Source organism: Manis javanica, chromosome 6 (genome assembly GCF_040802235.1).
Source record: "Manis javanica isolate MJ-LG chromosome 6, MJ_LKY, whole genome shotgun sequence".
Classification (NCBI taxonomy): domain Eukaryota; kingdom Metazoa; phylum Chordata; class Mammalia; order Pholidota; family Manidae; genus Manis; species Manis javanica.
This window is the reverse complement of record NC_133161.1, coordinates 88,087,759-88,108,105: the sequence shown is the minus strand read 5'-3', so window position 1 is coordinate 88,108,105 and position 20,347 is coordinate 88,087,759. Positions and strand designations below refer to the sequence as shown.

At 39.1% G+C, this 20,347-nt stretch overlaps 1 protein-coding gene across 3 annotated transcripts in view; it reads right to left on the bottom strand.

Annotated features, from left to right (window-relative positions):
• LHFPL3 (LHFPL tetraspan subfamily member 3) overlaps positions 1-20,347 on the bottom strand; it is a 577,619-nt gene that overhangs the window by 150,364 nt on the left and 406,908 nt on the right. For all 3 annotated transcript variants that reach the window (XM_073238984.1, XM_073238982.1, XM_073238983.1), the window contains exon 2: positions 16,412-16,648. In XM_073238984.1, the coding sequence (XP_073095085.1) occupies positions 16,412-16,648 (237 nt within the window). The remainder of the gene's footprint in view (positions 1-16,411; positions 16,649-20,347) is intronic.

Below are 20,347 nucleotides of genomic sequence, written 5' to 3'. Positions count from 1 at the left end.
CATGAAAAGATGCTCCACATCGCTAATCATCAGGGAAATACAAATTAAAAGCACAATGAGATATCACCTCATAACAGTTAAGATGGCCAACATCCAAAAGACAGGGAAAAACGAATGCTGGCAAGGATGTGGAGAAAGGGGAACCCTCCTAAATGGTTGGTGGGGATATAAATTGGTTCAATCATTGTGGAAAGCGATATGGAGGTTTCTAAAAAACTAAAAATAGAAATACCATTTGACTCAGGAATTTCACTTCTAGGAATTTACCCAAAGAAAACAAGATGGTAGATTCAAAGATATATGCACCCCTGTGTATATCACATCATTATTTACAATAGCCAAGAAATGGAAGGAACCTAAGTGTCCATCAATAAATGAATGGATATAGAAGATGTGGTACATATACACAATGGAATATTATTCGAGCCATAAGAAGAAAACAAATTCTACCATTTGCAACAACATGGATGGAGCTAGAGGGTATTATAAATAAGCCACGTGGAGAAAGACAAGTATCAAACAATTTCACTTATTTGTGGAGTATAACAATAAAGGAAAACTGAAGGAACAAAACAGCAGCAGACTCACAGACTCCAAGAAGGGACTAGCAGTTACCAAAGGGTTAGGGGTGTGTGAGGGTGGCTAGAGAGGGAGGCAGAAGGGGATTAAGGGCTTTATGATTAACACACATGACGTAGGGGGGTCAAGGAGAGGGCAGTATAGCACAGAGAAGAAAAGTAGGGACTCTATAGCATCTTACTATACTGATGGACAGGTACTTCAATAGGGTGTGGTGGGGTGACTTGATAATATGGGTGAATGTAATAACCATAATGTGAAACCTTCATAAGATATTATATTAATGTATCTTAATAAAAAAAAGAAAAAAAGTCAGTTTTCAGAAAATGAGAGTTCCTTAAGCATCAGCTCACTCTATTTCTCTTGCTTAACAAAAGACAGCATAAAGCAATTCCCTCAGATGTCTACTTATTCTTGGTTTGACTTAAAAATCAGCTCAGGAAATCATTTATCAGTCAAGTGTGTTACAGAAGGAAAAATTCTTGGAAGTGCTTGGTTTGAGATGTTTCAGATGAAAATTTTGTATTTGTATGTCTTAAATTATTCAAGTCAATGCACACCTGCTCTAATATTTAAAAGATTTTGGGATTAAGGAAACTTCACATTATGTGTTTGAAATATTTAGTTTTATTTGAAGAACCCAACCCTTGCAGGAGACTCAACATTCTAATAGTAGAAAGAAGCCCTTCCATGTGAGTACCTAGGAAGGATCAGGCTCATCTATGTTATAGCTCTTTTGGGTGATATTTCCTTGTGAAAAGCAACTGAAAATGAGGGATGAGCCAGGTGGTAAAGACAGTGACTCTGTATCTGTAAAACTGCATGTGTAATAAGTGTAATATCTGATCACTCTCTCATTTCAGGTTTTTGTTTTGATGGGGTGCAGAAAGTTCCCAATTCATATAAATATTCAAATAAATACTGTGCACCTGCTGATGCCAGGTACTATGCCAGGCACTGAGAGGCAGAACTGAGAGAGGCACAGTCCTAGTTCCAGCTTTGACTAAAATAAAAATAACTGACAATCTCCCTGCATATCCATGATTATTGTCTTATTGGTTTTCATGTATAGGGCTCATTGCTTTCTTTTTTTCTTGCTTTTGGGACACCATTCTAGGTACCAACCCCTTGGTACAACAGCATCACATTTAAAAAATATAAAAGGCACATTTAAATTTAATTTATTAGCAGATAAAATGGTATTTTAGTCAGTAGTAAAAAGTCTTTAGAATCTGTATTTGGTATTCAAACCAAGAATGGCTTTTTGAATGAATGAATTCTTTGAAAGGTAAAACTGTTGTGTTTATCATGTAACATGAATACACATTTCAGGCTGCTTAAGTAGGTCTTCCTCTACTGTGCGACAAAGGATTTATTATTTTTTTCAACAAGACTTGTGGACACTCAACTATTTCATTAGAAACTGACAATTTTGTATTTACATTTTATATATGCCAGACTGTAGCTATTGGTATTAGTATGAACATCTACATTAGGCTATGATCAAAGTCTCTCAAAGGTTCAGGGCAACATGCCATTACTTCAAGGTTAGGAACAAATTTACTAGAAACTTGTAATTTCATCTCAGTCCTTAGTTAACATCTACACTTTTTCTCTGGATTCAAGAAAGGTTTATTTTTAAATTTTTTAAATATCCTAAAACAGCAGTGTCTATCCAGTTGTCTACTTCTTTACGGATAGATCTCCACCTCTCTGCACTTGCCATCTCCGCACCCCATCTTAGTTACCAACAGACTGTAGTAAAGGTAATATTACACTAGCCCCTGGGGCTTATGCCACAGTGTGTGCTAGTATTTGTGTGTGACACACTTGCTTGGGCCTGCCTTTTGCATCATGTGATGTTCAGAGATTTTTCCTGCTTTTCCAGCTAAGCGGTATTCTCTCGCTCCTGTCACTTGTAAGAAGTATGTGACTCCCTGTGTTGACTGCACAAATGGTCCCTGTTCTTTACCTTTCCTTGCTCCTTGACATGTAATTTTGTAGTGCCTTCCTCCTGTGGGTGGGATATCCTCCTGAACCCAAGACAGCCATATGACTTACTGTGAACCAGTGGGATGTTAGCACATGTGACACAGCAGAGGCTTTGAAAGTACTTGTGCTGTTGAGCCTGGTTTCCCTGCACCCCTGCTGTCATCATCATGGGATGGACATCCAAGCCTTGTAGTTCCAGGAAGGTGATGGGAGACACAGGAAGCAGAAACACCCCCAGACAAATCTAACCCTGAAGCACCAACCACCAGGCAATGCACAGACTTACAAGGAGTAATGATGGTCTTCTCAAGCCACCGAGGGTTGGGATGGTTTGTACACAGCAAAAAACAATGGACATGCTCCCTGCTCTCTCAACACCACAGATTCCAGATTTCAGGTTTCTTTCCCACCTAACCTCACTGGGGAAGTGGAGGAGAAAATAAGGGGAAGAAATACGGGCAATGGAGAGAAGACTGATGCTCATGGTGAGATTCCCATGGAAAAGATGGAAAACTGAATTGTCACTGCTCATCCTGTTGCTGCCCCAAATCTCCCATCTCCTTTCTTGCCCCGGCCCTTATTTGTTACCCCCGTTTTTTTATTATTAAGGTATCACTGATATACAATCTTATGAAGGTTCACATGAGCAACACTGTGGTTACAACATTCACCCATATTATCAAGTCCCCCTCACACACCCCACTGTAGTCACTGTCCAGCAGTGTAGTAAGATGCTATAGAGTCATTACTTGTCTTCTCCACACTGTACGGCCTTCCCTGTGACCTACTTATACTGTGTGTGCTAATTATAATGCCCCTTAATCCCCTTCTCCCTCCCTCCCCACCAAACCTCCCCAGCCCCTTCCCTTAGGCAATCATTAGTCCCTTCTTGGAGTCTGTAAGTCTGCTTTGTTCCTTCAGTTTTGCTTTGTTCTTATACTCCACATATGAGTGAAATCATTTGGTATTTGTCTTTCTCTGCCTGGCTTATTTCACTGAGCATAACCCTCTAGCTCCATCCATGTTGTTGCAAATCTACCCTTAATTCTTTATGTTCCCCAAATGAATGTTCCCAGTAAGACTGGGGTTCTATTATAATTATTGCTAACATTCATTGAATATTAACTATATAACTGTTAAATTCTAAATTTTGAGCTACGTACATTACTTGGATTATATCTTTTAAACCTGGCTGTGATGCTGTAAGATTGATAGTATGATCTATGTTTTACACAGGAAGAAGCTTACGAGAATCAAATGATTTGCCCAGGATCCATAGCTGGTTAAGTGGTGCTGCTGAGGTAATAACCTGGGCAGTGTGATGCCACAGCCGGTGCTCTTTACTCCTGCACCACACTGCCTGTTCTTGTTCAAGCCCCTTCTGCCTATTTCCTGCTATCATCCTTCTCCCACTCCACAGGTGACCATTAATATATGTATTTTTATTTGGATACATTTTTGCTCAATGTGGATAGTTGCTTGGTATGCATTACTTTTAATTTATATAAGTGATGTTTTGTTACCTGTCTTACTCTGTTTCCTTTTTTCCACTAAGCATCCTGTTTTTAGCATCCATCCATGTTGCTATGTATTTATTTACTCTGTTGTCTCTGACCTGCTACTTCATAGCCTATGGTTTCCACTTACCCCAAGTTACTTATTCACCCATTCCATAATGAACATTCAGATTTCCTCCAACTTCCCATCACAAATGATACTTCAGTAAGCATCCTCATACACAGTCCATTATGCCATAATGAGAAATTCCCGGATATAAATCCAGTAGAACTGTTAGGTCACAGGGTATATTTAATGAATGACTGGATTGCTCCTCCACTACTGCATGGAAACAAACGCCTGCTTATTACTTTGTCTCAATTCCACCAGCTTAAAAGGTGCAAATTGATAATGTATTGCTATTTTAATTTACATTTCACTAATTACCCATGGTTGGGGACATATCTTCATATGCTGGTTCTGTTTTTGAATTTCCTCTTCTTCAAATTGCCTAATTGTTTGCTCATTTTGAATAGATTTTTTTCTTGTTTATTTGGAGGAATTCCTTGCTTATTCTAGATATTTTGGTTTGAAACATCAGATAATTTCTCCAATCTGTCACCTCATCTTTTTCCTCGTTGACCATCATGAACAGAAGTCATATTTTGATGTAGCTCAATTAATATATTCTTTTGCATTATAGTTTATGCCTTTGAAGTGTTCTTTAAAAATCCTACCACACCTCCAGTTCTCAAAGATTAAAAAAAATATTTTTTTTCTACTAACTTGATGGGCTTACATTTCTATTGCTTCCTTTTGAAATATGATTGCTAAAAAAACCTTATTCAATACCACTACGAGTAAAATAAGCTTTGGAGGGCATGTCCAAGAACTTCATTGTTGTGTATGTCAGTTGTTTCTATGAAAAATATGTGATATGAGCTCCAAAACACCAATCTAGAAGTAAACCTTTGGAATAGAGCCTATTTATACCTTGAAGGCTGCCAGTTTATTTATGAATAGGAATTCTTAAGTTATAACACGGGTATGATTATGGTAGTTGGCCTCTGTATCATTACATTATAATTGTAGTATTAGTCTGATTATAAATGACCTAGAGCAATGTTGCTTAAAGTGTGGCCCTCAAATCAATTGCATTATGTTTACATGAATGTGCTTATTAAAAATAAGGATTCCATTTGTCAAAGCCCATAGAATGTATATAGCACAAAGAATAAACCCTCTGGTAACTTTGGGCTTCAGTTGATAATAATGTCAATGTTAGGTCATCAGTTATAACAAGTAGACCACACTGATGGGGGGTGTTGATACCGGGAAGGGAGTATGTGGGAACTCTGTATTTTCTGCTCAGTTTTGCTGTTAACCTAAAACTGCTCTAAAAAATAAAGTTAATTAATTAAAAAAAAAAGATTCCAGAGCTGAGGCCAGAATTTCATTTCCTTTCATTTAAAATAAGCATCCCAAGTAACTTCATTCCATTTAAAATAAGCATCCCGGGTAAATATTGGGCACATAAAAGTTTGATAGCTATGACCTGAAAATTATCTCTTGAATAATATGCACAGTAATGAAAAGGCTTGCTATCAGTGTCACCTAGTGGGTGTGAATTAGCTGGTGAGGGAAGGGTTCAGAGTGCATCAGGAGAGAAAGCCAGGGAGAAAGGGGTTTTTTAATAATGAGGGGGAGAATCCCCCATGGTTCATTTTAACTTCTAATAGAAATTTTATACTTATGTTTGTGTGACACATGGATTTTATTTGCCATGTTAATCGTGAGGGAGATAAAGATGTGTTTTGACTAAAACACAGGAACCTACTAGCCTCATGGCACTGAGTTTTGCCATTCCGTGGGAGAAGTGAAGTGATTGTATTCTACCTTCAAAGAGTTCTTGGCTTCATTGCTGCTTCTGCCTGGTAAAGTCCCTTCCCCCCATCACCTCCCAAGGACACTTTCATAGATATTTTGAGGGTTTGCTTTCATCTGTCCAGCAATACATTGACGGAATTCTTAGCTGGGTTGAAAATGGGTAACATGGTAGGGAATGAGTCAAATTTCCATCAGGGACTCAGGAGCTCTTCTTGATGACTGTCACTCAAGTCACAGAGCCAGCTGTATAGTCCGAGTTCTTGTATGGCAAATGTAAAGGAAAAAGCCCCCACCCCACCCCGACTCCCCACTCATCCCAAGGTGTGGGTGTATATAGAAACAAAACAAAACAAAACAAAATTACCAAGCAAACAACAAACTAACTCACACCAGTCTTATTAAAAATATTTGAAAGCTACCAGATGAAAAAAATCATAGAGGAAGCAAGATCTAGATCTTACTGAGGCCTCCATTACGACACAGAGTTGCAGGAACCAAGGGAGACAGCAGGGCTAGGTGGTTAGGCCATGTGCTCTCCCCTTCATGAATACTGACATATAATAAGCACCTTATACATGTTTGTCAAGTTAAATCAAAGCTCTAAAAATAACAACAGTGATATGTGTCAGAGATTGTGACAGTTTACATGCATTATCTTGTTAATTTTCACAAACTCTCTATGAGGCAGGTTTTTTTAATGTCCTGACACTGGGGACACTGAGGCATGGGGAGGTTTGCCCAAGGTGAGAGCTAGCAGGTGGCCCACAGCAGTTTCCCAGGGCAGTCAGAGAGCTTTGTTTCTAAACAAGACCGCAGTGGAACTGTATCAGAGAGATGATTATTTAGCCTATTTAGGATGAAACTTGACTACTGCCATGGGTTACCTCTTGATTTCTAATTGTAATAATTCAAGATGATGAGATGCTCTTTACTCTCTGAACCTCAGTTTCCTCACCTATAAAATGAGGGAATTAGGTGAACCCATTGGTTCATATTAGAACCTCCTGGGGGTAGTCTTCCTACCTGGATCCACCTCATGCCAACTGAATTAGCATCTCTGGGGTAGAACCTAATCACTAGAACATTTTCAAAACTTCCTAGGTGATTGTGAAGAATCAAGTGATTTCTGGCTCTTAATGTCCTCACTCTTAACCATATCTCAACAGTCCTTTAGCTTGATCCCCAACAGAGACGGGAGGAGACAGTTGGTCCTTATCACTCCACATCTGAAGAGCTGTGAAGCCCACCACTAAGATGACTAAAAATAAAACATATCCCCCAAACAGTTGCTCATGCTCTTAGATTTTCCTGAAAAAGAGACTTCAGGACAGTTTCATCCCTCTGCATGGCATCTTTGGGTCCTACTTGCCAAGGTCAGGAAAGGTGTTCTTCCCTTTTCAAGTGGGTGAACTGGGAACAAAGCTCCCAGAGATCAGACAATTGTGTCTCTCCTGCCTGGACCTCAGGAGGTCTGGTTCATTTTGTACATTGGCATCGAAAGGCCAGCCTTTGGTGAGGAGCTGTAAGGCCAGTGGATGAAGTTTGCTCATGTAACTTCTGGGCTTGTTCCCGTCTCTGGGATAAGGGACAGATATTGCAGATTTTCTTTGGAGAAGCTACCCAGTCATGAGGGGAGCTGGGTCAGAGCTCCCCTTCCGGTGAGTAAGGCAGCCTCCCCTGCCACTGGGATGGGCTGTGCCCAGTCTGCTGCCCCGGGTTCTCACCCGTGACCAGCCTGCCCAGATGCTGTCAGAGCTAGGGTGGCTGCTTTTCTCCCTGGCTGAGTTTGGCCCTCTAGATGTCTTGACAAACATGGTCGCACCCACTTTTGTGGGTCTTGACAAGACAGCAGTGTGTGATAGTTGCCAGAATTCATGTTTCACCTCCTGATTATTCCAGGCACGTCATCAAGGGTAACATGGTCAGTTAAGTTAGGGAGATGAGATCTACTCAGACCAAACTGATTTTCCTCCCCACCAAATTCAAGGCCCAGGTTATATGTGCAGTAAAGCAGGAAGAAAGAGTCAGTGAAATGAATAAACATAATACTTTGTAGTATTGGCTGGCCAACTGCCTATGAAGACATGGTTCAAGAGTGATAAGGTTGGCAGTTACAAGTGACTTTTCCCCAAAGCAGTTTCTGCAGGTTAGATTTTAAATGGGCTGTTCTAAAATGAATGCTTTAGCAATAACAGAAAACTCCCCACTCATCCTGTCATTCTCACTTATCCCTGCTCCAAACACATCTATCGTATTTTTCGTTTCTTCATAGTTGTGTTCTCCTTTATTTATTACTAAAGAGTCACATGATGTTCTTGCATAGGTTGATTTTTTTAAAGTCTCTCAGCAGAGGAAAGCTTCAATGTCAAATTGTCCTTGGGGAAGCAGTCTCTGCTTATTATAACATCATCTGTCACTGGTGGAGTAAGTCACTGTCAGGAAGTGACAGTCACTCATTTTATACAGAGGTGGCACTAACAAAGTGCCCTCGTGAAGCCGTGGTTATCAGAACAGGATTGGACCTCAGAAATATAAACTAGTACCTATAATACTAAATGTCCTCCCCAACGAGACTTAGGACAAACCCTGTCCCACTCATTTTTTGATTCCTAGTGCTCATCATTAGGCTTTGCATGCATGTGGCATGAAAGAAATGTTTGGCCAGTTGAGTGCCATAATTTAGCCCACTGCTTGGCACATATTAAAGTACAGTACAGTTTTGTGGCTGTTTGTCACAAATAAGCCCTAAAGAGATGCAGTGATTTGCAGTTATAGTATATTGTCCTATCCTGTTATTCCTTAATTCTTTAAAAATATGTATCTATGTATCATGTACAGATTTATTTCCTTTGCAATTAATTAGGGGACAAATTGCTTCAAATACAGAAGACATGTTAAGTGGGGATTTAAATATTTACATTTTTCCATGAAATTGATTCAATAAAGATAATAAGTGCTCAAACTTATTAAGCACTTACTATGTCCCAGGAATTTTAACACTGGAGATAGCAGATAAATAAGACATAGTCCTTGTTCTCAAGACTTCGAGTAAAACATAAAATTTGCAGGTTTTTGGGGGAGGGTCATATTTTGTGAAGAACCCCAGAGATAGCACACATATTTCTGCAGATGTTCTCAACATTTATTTATCTCTGCAGAATTTTTCTTGGCACTGCATTCTTACCCACACTGCCAGGTGCTAAGAACAAGCATGTTTCTCCTTTGCAAGAGGCAAGTGAGATGACAGGTTACATTTTCAATGTGTTCTCTGACCTCACAATGGAATCACCAAGTGTAGCAAGAATGTAAACATCTGCTCTGCCAAAAAGGTTTTGTGTACTTAAAAAACGAATCTGAGTAGGGAAGCTGAGGCCCAAGGAGATCTAACTAGAATTAAAATCAAGAACACTCATGTTTCACTTAGCATCATTCTTCTCTGATAGGGCACTTGGGAAAGAATGAGAGCCTCCGGAGCAATAAGAGAGAAGCAAGGAAGGTTCACTGCTGGGGACCTAACTAGATAAAGAGGAAGAAAATAAAGTACTTTTGGTATATTTATGGAGAAGAAAAAGTTTTCTGAGGCATATTTGTGGTTTAGATGGTTAAACATACAGATGAAAGGATTATAAATAATCGATTTTCCCTGAAATAAAAGCAGTTTACTGTCATGCCTATATTACATGTTCAAATAAAGACAGCAAATTTAGACAGAGATAATTGATTACAAGTTAACTTCAACTACTGAGGTGCCCATAGCTGTCCAGAGTGCACAGATCTGAGGTTAGACTCATTCTTAAAAGAAAAGGGAATTGTCTGCAGATCATTAATTTAGAAATAAGAAATATCCTCCTGAAGCCTGAGCTGTGTCCCTGAGTGTCATAATACTCATTGCTGATAGCGAGAAGGCAAGGTGTGCAGGGTGAAGATGGCAAGTTTTAACCTAACTACAAGTCTTCACTTAAAGGTAGGCTGGAATGTTGATTGAATATGTACTGGTAGGGCTAAACCTTGGACACCATGACTTTGATGGATAAGGTTATCTTTTTACTCCTTCCTCCTTTTCTTCTAGGCGATTTGATATTTACCCAGAGATCCTTTGAGGGAATGAAAAGATCATTGAAATGTCAAAATTATTTTGGCTATTGGAGGTGAGTGGATAGTGACGGAGCATGTGATAGCCATTCAAAGTCAGCAGCACATCTGCCTGAAAGTCTGCTAACTGGGAAGGCTGAGAGCAATTATCAACTTTAAGGCATCATTAGAGTTTGGTTACTGGTCAAAGAGAGGGCTCCCTCTCTGAGCATACCATGGTATGCTCATGGTCTCCGTGTGTATTTTGAGTGGATTGGTTCAGATGTTCTCCAAGTTCCCTCTAGGCACAGAGGGTAAACTGAAGGAGACCTCTAGCAACACATTCCTGAATGACTCCTGGAAAGTTCTCATCTTTCTACCACACTTCTGGATGTCCTCTCCCTGCTCTTTCTCCTCCCCACCAGAGGGGGCGCTCTGCTGGTACCCTGGGTATGTGGTGGACATCACTGACAACACGAGTGTCTCCAGAGGCCCAGTAAGTCATAGGGAACCATACTGCTTGGCGAATGTGTAACTTTAACCATTATAGACATGGCAACTGCTTCTGTATAAGTCCATAGCTTAGAGTAGAAGAGGGAGTAGCAATAGGGACATAAGAAGGCACAGTTCAAATTAACCAAAAGCTTTCTAAGGTCAAGATCTGTGGAATGACCTTCTCATGAGCTAGAGATTAGACTCTTTAGTTCATTCAATAATTCACTCATTCAATACATAATTACTGAGTGCCTCCACACACCAGGCATTATTTTTCACACCAGGGATGCAAAAGTCCCTGCCTTGTGGAGGTTTTTTTGGGGAGAAAGCACTCAACTGTGAGAAGGCTGCTGATAGGTCAATATAAGAATTGACAATTGACTATGAATATATCAGGTGGGAATGACCTTCATAAGATAGTAAAATGCTGGGACTGAAGACCTGAATGGAGTGAGTTTATAAGAGTGCGAGGAGAGGAATTAAAAGCAGCAAGTACGTAAACAACTCTATGAGGACTGCTGAGGTTTGCTCTACCTCCAAGTAACAGGAGCCCTTCTGAAAAAGTGTCAGGATAGATACAGTGTTTTTTAGAGGCATATTCTGAAATGCTTTAATAACCATTAGGACTTTGTTCAACAGTTCACTATGGCCTTATTAAAGTTCTAATGCAAAGCTCTTGAAGATACTTTTTGCCTGGGCTTCCTGATCTTACCTAAGTTTTTATGAAGTTACACAGTTAAGTAAGAGGATCAGTTTTAAAGGGTATTTCCCATTCTTGAGATTAAACAACATGCTACTGAACAACCAATGGGTGGAAGAAATCAAGAAAGAAATGAAAAAATACCTTGAGACAAATGAAAATGGAAATACAACAGACCAAAATTTATGAGAACAGTCCATTCTCTAGTGTATGAAACTTTGATTAATATCATCTAAAAGCTACCAAGTGAGGACTAAACTCTTCCTTGTACAGGGCTGACTGATCAAGATGAAAGTAACAGTACCAGCATCTGTGAAGAACTGATCACATCATGTCATGTAATAGAAAGAACTTGAAGTTACAAGGAAAATGATGTGTGTGTGCTCCCTGGTGCCATTCCTTCCTAGCTATGAAAATTCAGGCAAAATATTTAACTTTTCTGAGATTTAGTTTCTGATGTGTAAAACTAGGATGATGATAACCATCTCAGAGGATTATTGCAAAGATCAAATAAAATGTTATTTGGGGAAAATGATTAATTAGTAAGGCTTATATATTGATTTTAAATTGCTTCCACACATGTGCTTTTTTTAGAACCTCCTGACCTTGTGGAGGTGGCAGACCTGGGTATTATCACTTACATTTTAAAGAAGGTGCAACTGAGGCTGTGAGTTATTAAGGGACTCACTCAAAGGCATTTGACTAATACGTGCTGCAGCTGAAACCAGAAACAAAAGTTTTGATCTCTGACCTGGGGCTCTGTCAACATGGACACCACACAGTATGGGAATCTAGAGAGACCCAGAGTCTCCAAGCCTGACTCACTCCACTCTTGGTGGTGTGAGTGAGTGGGGCTGGGACAGCACTGTTCAGTATGTAGGCATACAGTGAGGGAGAAACACCAGAGGCAACCTAGAGCTCCTTGACCTTGACCTTTCCCTTCTCCTAGGCACCCCTGCATCATTAACAGTCCCCAAAAGAGCCTCTGAGCGTGTTTACCACTGAGGACAGGCACTCTTCTGCCTCCATCAGAGCATCTTTAAAGGATCTCTGAAGGAGTCCCCAGAATTGGAATGTTTTAGAGCTGGAAGAAACCTCAAACGCCATTTAGACAAGCTTGCACCACTGTGGATGAAGAAGCTGAATTCTGAACGATTAGGATATGGGTGAAAGTCTCCTCACGTAGTGTCAGAAAGAGCACTAGCTCTGGGTGGCACACACTCTTTCCACTGCATCACGCTGCTGTGGCCATGGCGTGGCATGCTTCCTTCAATCAAAATTCTGAAGGGTTGCATGGTCAGTTATTCAGGTATAATGAATTTATTTTAACTCCCCCTATTATAGCATTAAAAAGAGCTTAAACCACTTAATAAATAGATAAAAGCTGGATTCACCTCTTAATGGATGATCACATTTTCTCATTTGCAGTTTAAGTGCTAGAAGACAAAGTGACTTTAAAACTGCTTATGAGAGGACCCAATTATGTGATAAGCAATTCCAAAGACCATATACACAAATGCAGAAACAGACTTCTTTATGAATGGTGTCTGACAAGGAAAGAGATATTTGCGGCACAGGAGCTCTGGAAAATGTAATTATTTATCCTTTCACAATTAATGAAAGAAATTGAAAATGAAGCTTTCATTTCAAATCCTTTTTATCTGGATGAAACTTTAATTTTACATAATTAAATTGACTTCACAGTTCAGTGTGTTAAAATATGCAATTAAGCAGCCTATCAAGGTGAACTGCCTACTGTTGTTGGCTCATTTAGAAATCATGCTGCTGAACTCCCAACAAGAATGAACACCTGCCCGTCTGCTATTATCCCCGAAGCCAGGGAAGGCACACAGCCTGTAGAGGCAGGCAGTTGAGTTTTCTTGAATGTGCTAGCTACTAAGTTTATCCTAGGAGGCAGTGGTGTGTAGAGGTGGAGAGCTCCTCTCTGTACTTCATCATTTTCCCCTTGAATAGCACCTGTGTGATGGCTAATTTATGGCTCAGTAGCATTCTATATCCTCTTTTTTCTCAAGACTCTGTGAGTGGCTACAGTTCAACAATTAGAACTGAGTTCCCTGCCCTTCTTTGATATATTCTAGAATTCACATGACAGAGATTCTTATTTTATCCCTTGGGGTGGTTGCTGGGAAGGACTCATGGATCTAAGCAATATCTTTACTGTAATGATACATGGAAAACCTGAATCCATTTGGTGGCTTTTCCAGAAAAATGGGGGAGTATGTTGCTAGATTAATTAGAAAGCTGCAAAAAGAAGATATGATCATAACATGAGACTGCTTAGGAAAAATTTCTTCCAACTGGGGGGCAAAAGCTACATCTGCAGGTTTATTCTCCCTATACTCCTCCTGCTACGAATTACAGGATGTAAGTTGTTAGGGTGATTGGTGGACTGTAAGACCGTAAGATTATTCAAGATATGCATTATATCACATTACATATACTTTGATATCAGAATGTATGAATGGTCTACTCTTTTAAGCCAAGGTTTGAGATATAGTATTGTCTCTGCTTCTATGGTACCAGAAAGCATCATGGAGTTAATAAATTCTTCTAAAATTCTGTGAGCTAGATTGGCCTCTGTATCACTGCATTGCCCTAGAACCCAAAGGGGGCCTTGGCTACAAGGGACATGTTGGTATTTTTATCAGAAAAATAATTAATAGTAAAAAAGAATGTTTTAAATAAGTGAGAATTTATATTAATGTATCCATCCATGCCAATTGATTAGATATAAATGGGTGCTTTTATAATTTCATATTTACAAATTATTCTTATCAGGTCTCTCTTCCCTGATGAGCTATAGAAGGTGACGTTGATGGTATTAAGTTTTGGTTATTGCATGCACTTGAAAGCCCTTGAACTACTGTTTAAACTATGTTCATACACAAATATACAAAACCACCAATCAGTCTCCCCTCAAACAATCTAACTTTGGGAGTTTCAACATTAAACACGTGTTTAAATAATACCAAACAACAAAAGCTACTTTGTACAGCAGCTATAAATCTCGCACCATTTCTCAGGAACATGCAAGTTTAATTATATTTTTTACAAGGCTTAGAAATCCTGGTCTGATTTTATACAGACCCTATTGCAGGAGTATCTGAAGTGCCTGCACAGTAGAGCTGTTGATACCTTCTCAGAGTTAAAGGAATTTCAGTTGTGAAACAAAAATGTGGTGCAACTGAAATGTTCAGTCAAAGGGCCTGATGTTTTCTACTTTGATACAGATGAACCGCTACTGATTTTAGTCCCCTTAAACCAGACAGAAGAAACTGTGAATATATGCAAATGTGATACATGTAATTGGAGATTATGAACTCAGAAAAATCATACAGTCTCTAAACCTTATATTGGCCTCTTTCTTTGCTATCAACACTTTTACCAAGGTGTTTCCAATATATCATGGTGTGGCAAATGATGCTTTCTTTAATGAAAACCCAGGCAGAAGGGCGCAAATATCCACATTTAACTGAGTCAACCAGAAGACCCATTTTGAAAACTGTTAAGTGTTGTTGTATAAGCCTAGCTATTCTTTTCTGAAGCGTGAATTCAAAGTTGTTTTTACTCTTTCTGAATTTTCTTTTCCTTCTTTGTGGCCAAAGGATGACTAGAAAGTTAAGGGTTCTAAGTATAACCTTGATACAGTAAATAAACAATAATCTGGTCCATTGTTAGGTGATGCTAGAAATCAACAAGCATTCGCAGAACAAAGTGATGTTTTCTTTAATTCATTCTTTAAGGTAACTTATTCTAATAATGAGCTACCCTTGTTATTAACTTTGAAGTGAAGTTAAGGAGACAGAGTCCTGTGTACATCTGACAAGTCACAAGACAACTGAAAAGGGCTCCAACTTCATGAAAGCATGTGAAAGCACTTTACATTTGTAACATGCTTTATAAGGTGTAATTACCATCTTCACATCATTCTTTTTATCTAGGAAGCACAACTCTGAGATGGAAGTAATTGTAGTTTCAGGAAATGTCAGCACTACTCCCTTCTGAAAGGATTATTTGTGTGTTTGGAATATTATTGATAGAATCAAGTAAGCTAAAACATGTTCCGTGAATCAGGGAAATGCAGGGCTCATGGATGATGGCGGTTCTCCTGCACTTGTTCATTTTTTCTCTATAGTTCCTAGTTTACAAGCATCAACAGGGATGGTCTAAATAGAAACCTGCTGTACCATCATTATATGTGACATTCACATAGCTACTAGGACACACTTATATTTGAGGCCCATTGAAGCAGTAAAAAGTTTTTGAAGGTAGCAACTACTTGAGACTATAAACTAAATTTCATAATTCAATGGCAGATTGAGTTTCCAATTAGGTATAAAAGCCAGAAGCCATTCAGTTGAAGGTGCTGATATAAACCCCAAACATTAAAGGTAAAGGTAACATAAAGATAGAAATCATCAAGTAACACAACAGAGATAGTAAAATTCTACCCCAGGAAATTAGTGTAAAAAATCTGGAAAGAAAATGAAAAGATTTATCTGAAATAATGACTTGTACTCTCACTGGCACACTTCTAACATTTATGTATCATTAGTCAATCCTATTTTAGATCCTAGTTTCTTTGTTTCAGAAGGTGTTTCTTTATTGAAAAGAAATCTGAGGACTTTAAGGTAGCCAGATAACATATTTAAAATTCAGCTACTTAGGTAACTGTTGAAATCTCTAACTGTAACCATTTAGGGCCAGTATCACTATCGCTGTCTGAGAAGTGGAGTCTGAATTAAAATAGCTGACCAGTTTACTAAAGACATTTGTAGATGATTTTATGGGATTCCCAGGCATTTATTTCAGCCTGGAAAATAGCTGAATACATGGAGAGGATACAGTCTCTATTTAGCCAAGTAGACCCCCCCAAAAATTTTTTTTTGTATCATAGCCATTACCTTATGGAGGGAAAAAGAAACTGGAAAAATGTATCTGAATAATAATCAACTCAAAGAGCCTCAGAAAGGTCAGTAAGAAAAGAGTATATTTTAACTGTGTGAACTTCCTGAGTTGAGTCTAGGGGAAAGTCTATAACCTAGATGGCATTACCTGATGCAGCAAGTTAGGCCCCCAGGTGAAGCACTGGTACATGGTGGGAAAGCATAGAAAGTTACCATTTTGTGCTTGAGGCGTCCAGGGAAGAGCTCCCCAAAGCCATCTTACCTTTGTTTTCTGCCTTCAGTTCCTCTGCCATCAAGCTGTCTTGTCGGTTACCAAGCACAAATGCCAGAAACGAGAGGATCAGGGCATCCAAAATCCCAATAATAGCTAGGATGTACGCCCAGCGGACTGAACAGGCCCCAAGAGTGTACTTGTCTGTCTTTTCTCCACACATCCGTTTTACTTCATCTGAATCCCAGCCATCGGGGAAAATCATACAGCCAAGCACAAGGCAGGCAGCTGAGAGAGAGGAGGGGGAAAAGAGTCAATATTAATTTTAGCAACTGTTGCTAGTGTGTCAAATCATTGTTTCAAATTCTTGACTCAAAGAATGGCAAATCTCATAGCAGTCCTTCCCTGAATATTTTGTGTTGTTTCCTTCAGAGCAGCCCAGCACTCTGCAGTGAAAGGAGCTTCAGGAACATTCTGTACAGCAAGCCTGTGCAGGTGGAGAGGTTAAGGTACGTTGATTTACAAGAAAGTACAATAAAAAAAAAGAATTTTGGTGTGCATTTGTGGGAAGTCTTGCACTGAAAAACAGGCCATAAAGAATCATAACACTGAAGAATGACAATTCAATGCTGGTTTTGAAGTGCTGTGACAGCAGCCAGATATGGGATTCAGATAGCATGGGAAACACCAGAGTGTACAATGGCTCTGAGTCACAATAAAAAATAATTTCATTTTGTGACCTTCCCCATGCCCCCCCAACACTGAAAAGTTTCTTGAAATTACACTTACTATATGCATTGCACTGATATTTTCTATTGTATTCTTTCTTATTTTTTAAAAGGTTGAAGAACACTGCAACATGATATAGTACCAGAGAGCTTTTATGAAAATTTAGAAATTTAAGAATACTTACATGTTATCTCCTAAAAATCACTGTAAATCTTATGAACTTCTTATAGAATATGTCACTCAGAAGAGTAAAGGTAAGTGATTACTGTTACCGGTCTCTTTAATTATTTAAGGGTAAGTGATGACAGTTTCAGGTTATGTAGAGCTTTCTGAACAGGTGTGTTTATTAATTCACTATTAATTCAACAACTACTTACTGAGTACCTTCTATAGGGTGCCAGGCACAATTCTTGGTGCTAGGGATATAGCAATCAGAAAAAGAGATCTGGTTTATGCTATCATGGAATCTATGTTTTATCAGGAAAAGAGGAAAAAAATGAGTTAGCATGCAAATAAAATAGCCATAGTTGTAATAAATACTAGGTAGAAAAGAAAGGACTCAGAGAATAATGGTTGGGACTTTATTTAGAGAAGGTGGTCAGGCAAGCCCTCTTGAGGGGGTAACATGTAAGCTAACACCAACAATAGACAAGGGACTAGACATGTGAAATTGATGGGAAAGATGTTCCAGGAAACAGCTTGTGCAAAGGCCCTGAGGTTGGGAAAAGGCTTGGTGTGCTTGAGGAGCTACAAGGAAATCAGTGACCAGGATGAAGAAAGTGATTACACTGAGGCTGCAAGAGAGGCAGGGGCTGTGCACCAACGCAGGTTATTGTTTCCAGAGCATGTAACTTAGGAAGACTAAATTGGCACACCTGAATTAGAGTTCTGTGACTATCAGGGCCAAACAATTTCTGAAACTGACAAGAAGCATTGCCATGTAACTCTTGCCTCACTGCTACTTACTGAACAAGCCAAAAGTGAACATCTATTTTCCTATTCTCTAACAGGAGCATGGCTCAGTAAGGCAGGGCTGGAGGAGGCAGACACCAAGAGGGGGACAAGTAGGAAGACTGGGAGAACTCTGATTTAGGATTCCCTATAATTTTATAGGACAATGTACTTCAACTTTGGGTCATACTTGATTCCTTTCTTTGTCCTCCATCCCGAATGTTGCCATGCTTTTTTCACCTACCTGTGTAGAGATAAGTAGGTGCCACTGACACTTCCCTACTTTAAGCCTTCAGTATGTTGCAAAAGGGACCCTAACTTCCCTCTGCCTTCATCTCGCCCTTTCTCTAGTATTGTATTACTAGATCATGTATTACTGCTAAATCATCACACTCAAAACCTTTTGCTGGTTCCTCATTGGCACGGATGAACACTCAGTCATCTTAGGTATTCAAAGGTTCCATAATCCAGCCCCCACTTACTTTTCTAGATCTTCCCCTTCATATGCTTGGCTTCACTTCAGCTGAACTACACATGACCCCTTGTCCATACACCCTGTTTTGGGATCTTTCTCTTTTCTCTTCTGCCAGGAGTATTCGCAAATATTGTCCCTAGACGTTCTACTCTTAAATAGCTTTCCAGATGCAAGTCCAATGTGACATTCTCAGCAAAGCCATCTCAAATTCTTCTTGACTTATTGCCCTTCTCTGAACTCCCACAGCTATTTTAGAGTCCTTATTGCTTTTCACATTTGTTACAGTTATCTATTTACAAGTATTATCTCAGCAGACTGTAGGTTTTCAGGGGAAAGAATCTTTGGTCGGTTCTCATATTCATAGCACCTAAAACTGCCTTGTAGATAGTTGGCACTAAAATACTTTCGAATGGAAAAGTGAATGAATGAATACATGAACCGTAACACCTAGATGGTATAACTCAAAAATAGTTTACAGAAGTCAATATCACAACTACCCAAGGTCAGAGATCTAGTTAAAGATGGATTCATTTTTAATAGGTAACAGTTAACACAATTTTGTTATGATGGGACAACAGATTATAAATACTTGGGAGAATCATTAGACAAGTGTGAGGTTGATTTGAAAATATTTCAAATCCCCGTTCCTTCAATGTCTTAGCACTCAGTGCCAAATGCTAAGGCATTTCTAGCAATAATGGTCTATGGCCTTGAAAAACATGCTGTTGCCAGGAGCAAATATTTTTATTTGAGAAGGCACAGAAGATCTTTGAATCCAAACCATTGTTCAAAAAAATGATCTGGAAGTATGCCATGTTACTTGGAATAGTTCTGAAATGTTCTAATTTTTTTTCAAATGAAACAATTTTTATCTGTGAGAAAATTGTTTTATAAAGAAAAAAGGATAATCCAATATTTTTCCTTTCTGAATGAGGATCACTTGGAGAATGACTAATAGTTTTAGCTTAACTTAACAGAAATCACCAAGTGGCACAATTTCGGGCAGGTTGCTGGACATTATAGGACAACTTCACTGGAACAGGATGATTGTGGAACAGTGACAACAACAGACTTCTTTTCTCAAGGTCTGTCTGCATTGAGGGTAGACTTACTATCTTAAAAGTTTCCATTTCTTAAAACTCCAGATTACAAATTGGGATAAAAAGAGCAGAGGCAGAATCAACACTGAAGCAAAAACCATAGGAGAATATGAATGACAACTCATTGTTTCCTATCTTCAAAGTATACAGTCTCTGTATCAAATTTTAAGTGAAGAATCTGAGAAGACAGATGATATCATATATGATTGTGCTTCATTTTATACAATGGGCATTTTGCTCAAGGTTCCAAAAATAGAATTTCTGAAATGAAATCCTTATTTTCCAGAGTCTAAAGGAGCTGGCTGTTCAGAGAAATCTTAAGATAAAACTGGGGCTAACCAGGCTGGGCTTTGGCCTCCTGGGGAAGATGTTTAGGTGTTCCCTAGCAAGTGTGCTTACTCAGGTGTCCCTCAGGCCACAAGGCACTGGAATGTGTGCTGGCTTCTTCACCCACTTCTTGTTGGCCTTCTCTTAAAAGGAAAGATCTACTGTTTTTCTAACTCATCTGTTCTGAAAATCTGAATGACCATCTAATAGGGTCATAAAAAATGAAATTCAATTCCATTTAAAAGGTTTTAAAACTTTGTAAATGAAACCTGTGATTGAAATCCAGTTTCAAAATAAACCCTCTGCTTTGGAATGCTGTGCCTCTAACTGGTCACTGCATAACTAAAATTTCACTTTCTGACAATGTATTATCAAAATATAGCTTTTCTTCCTTCTCCTATCCAA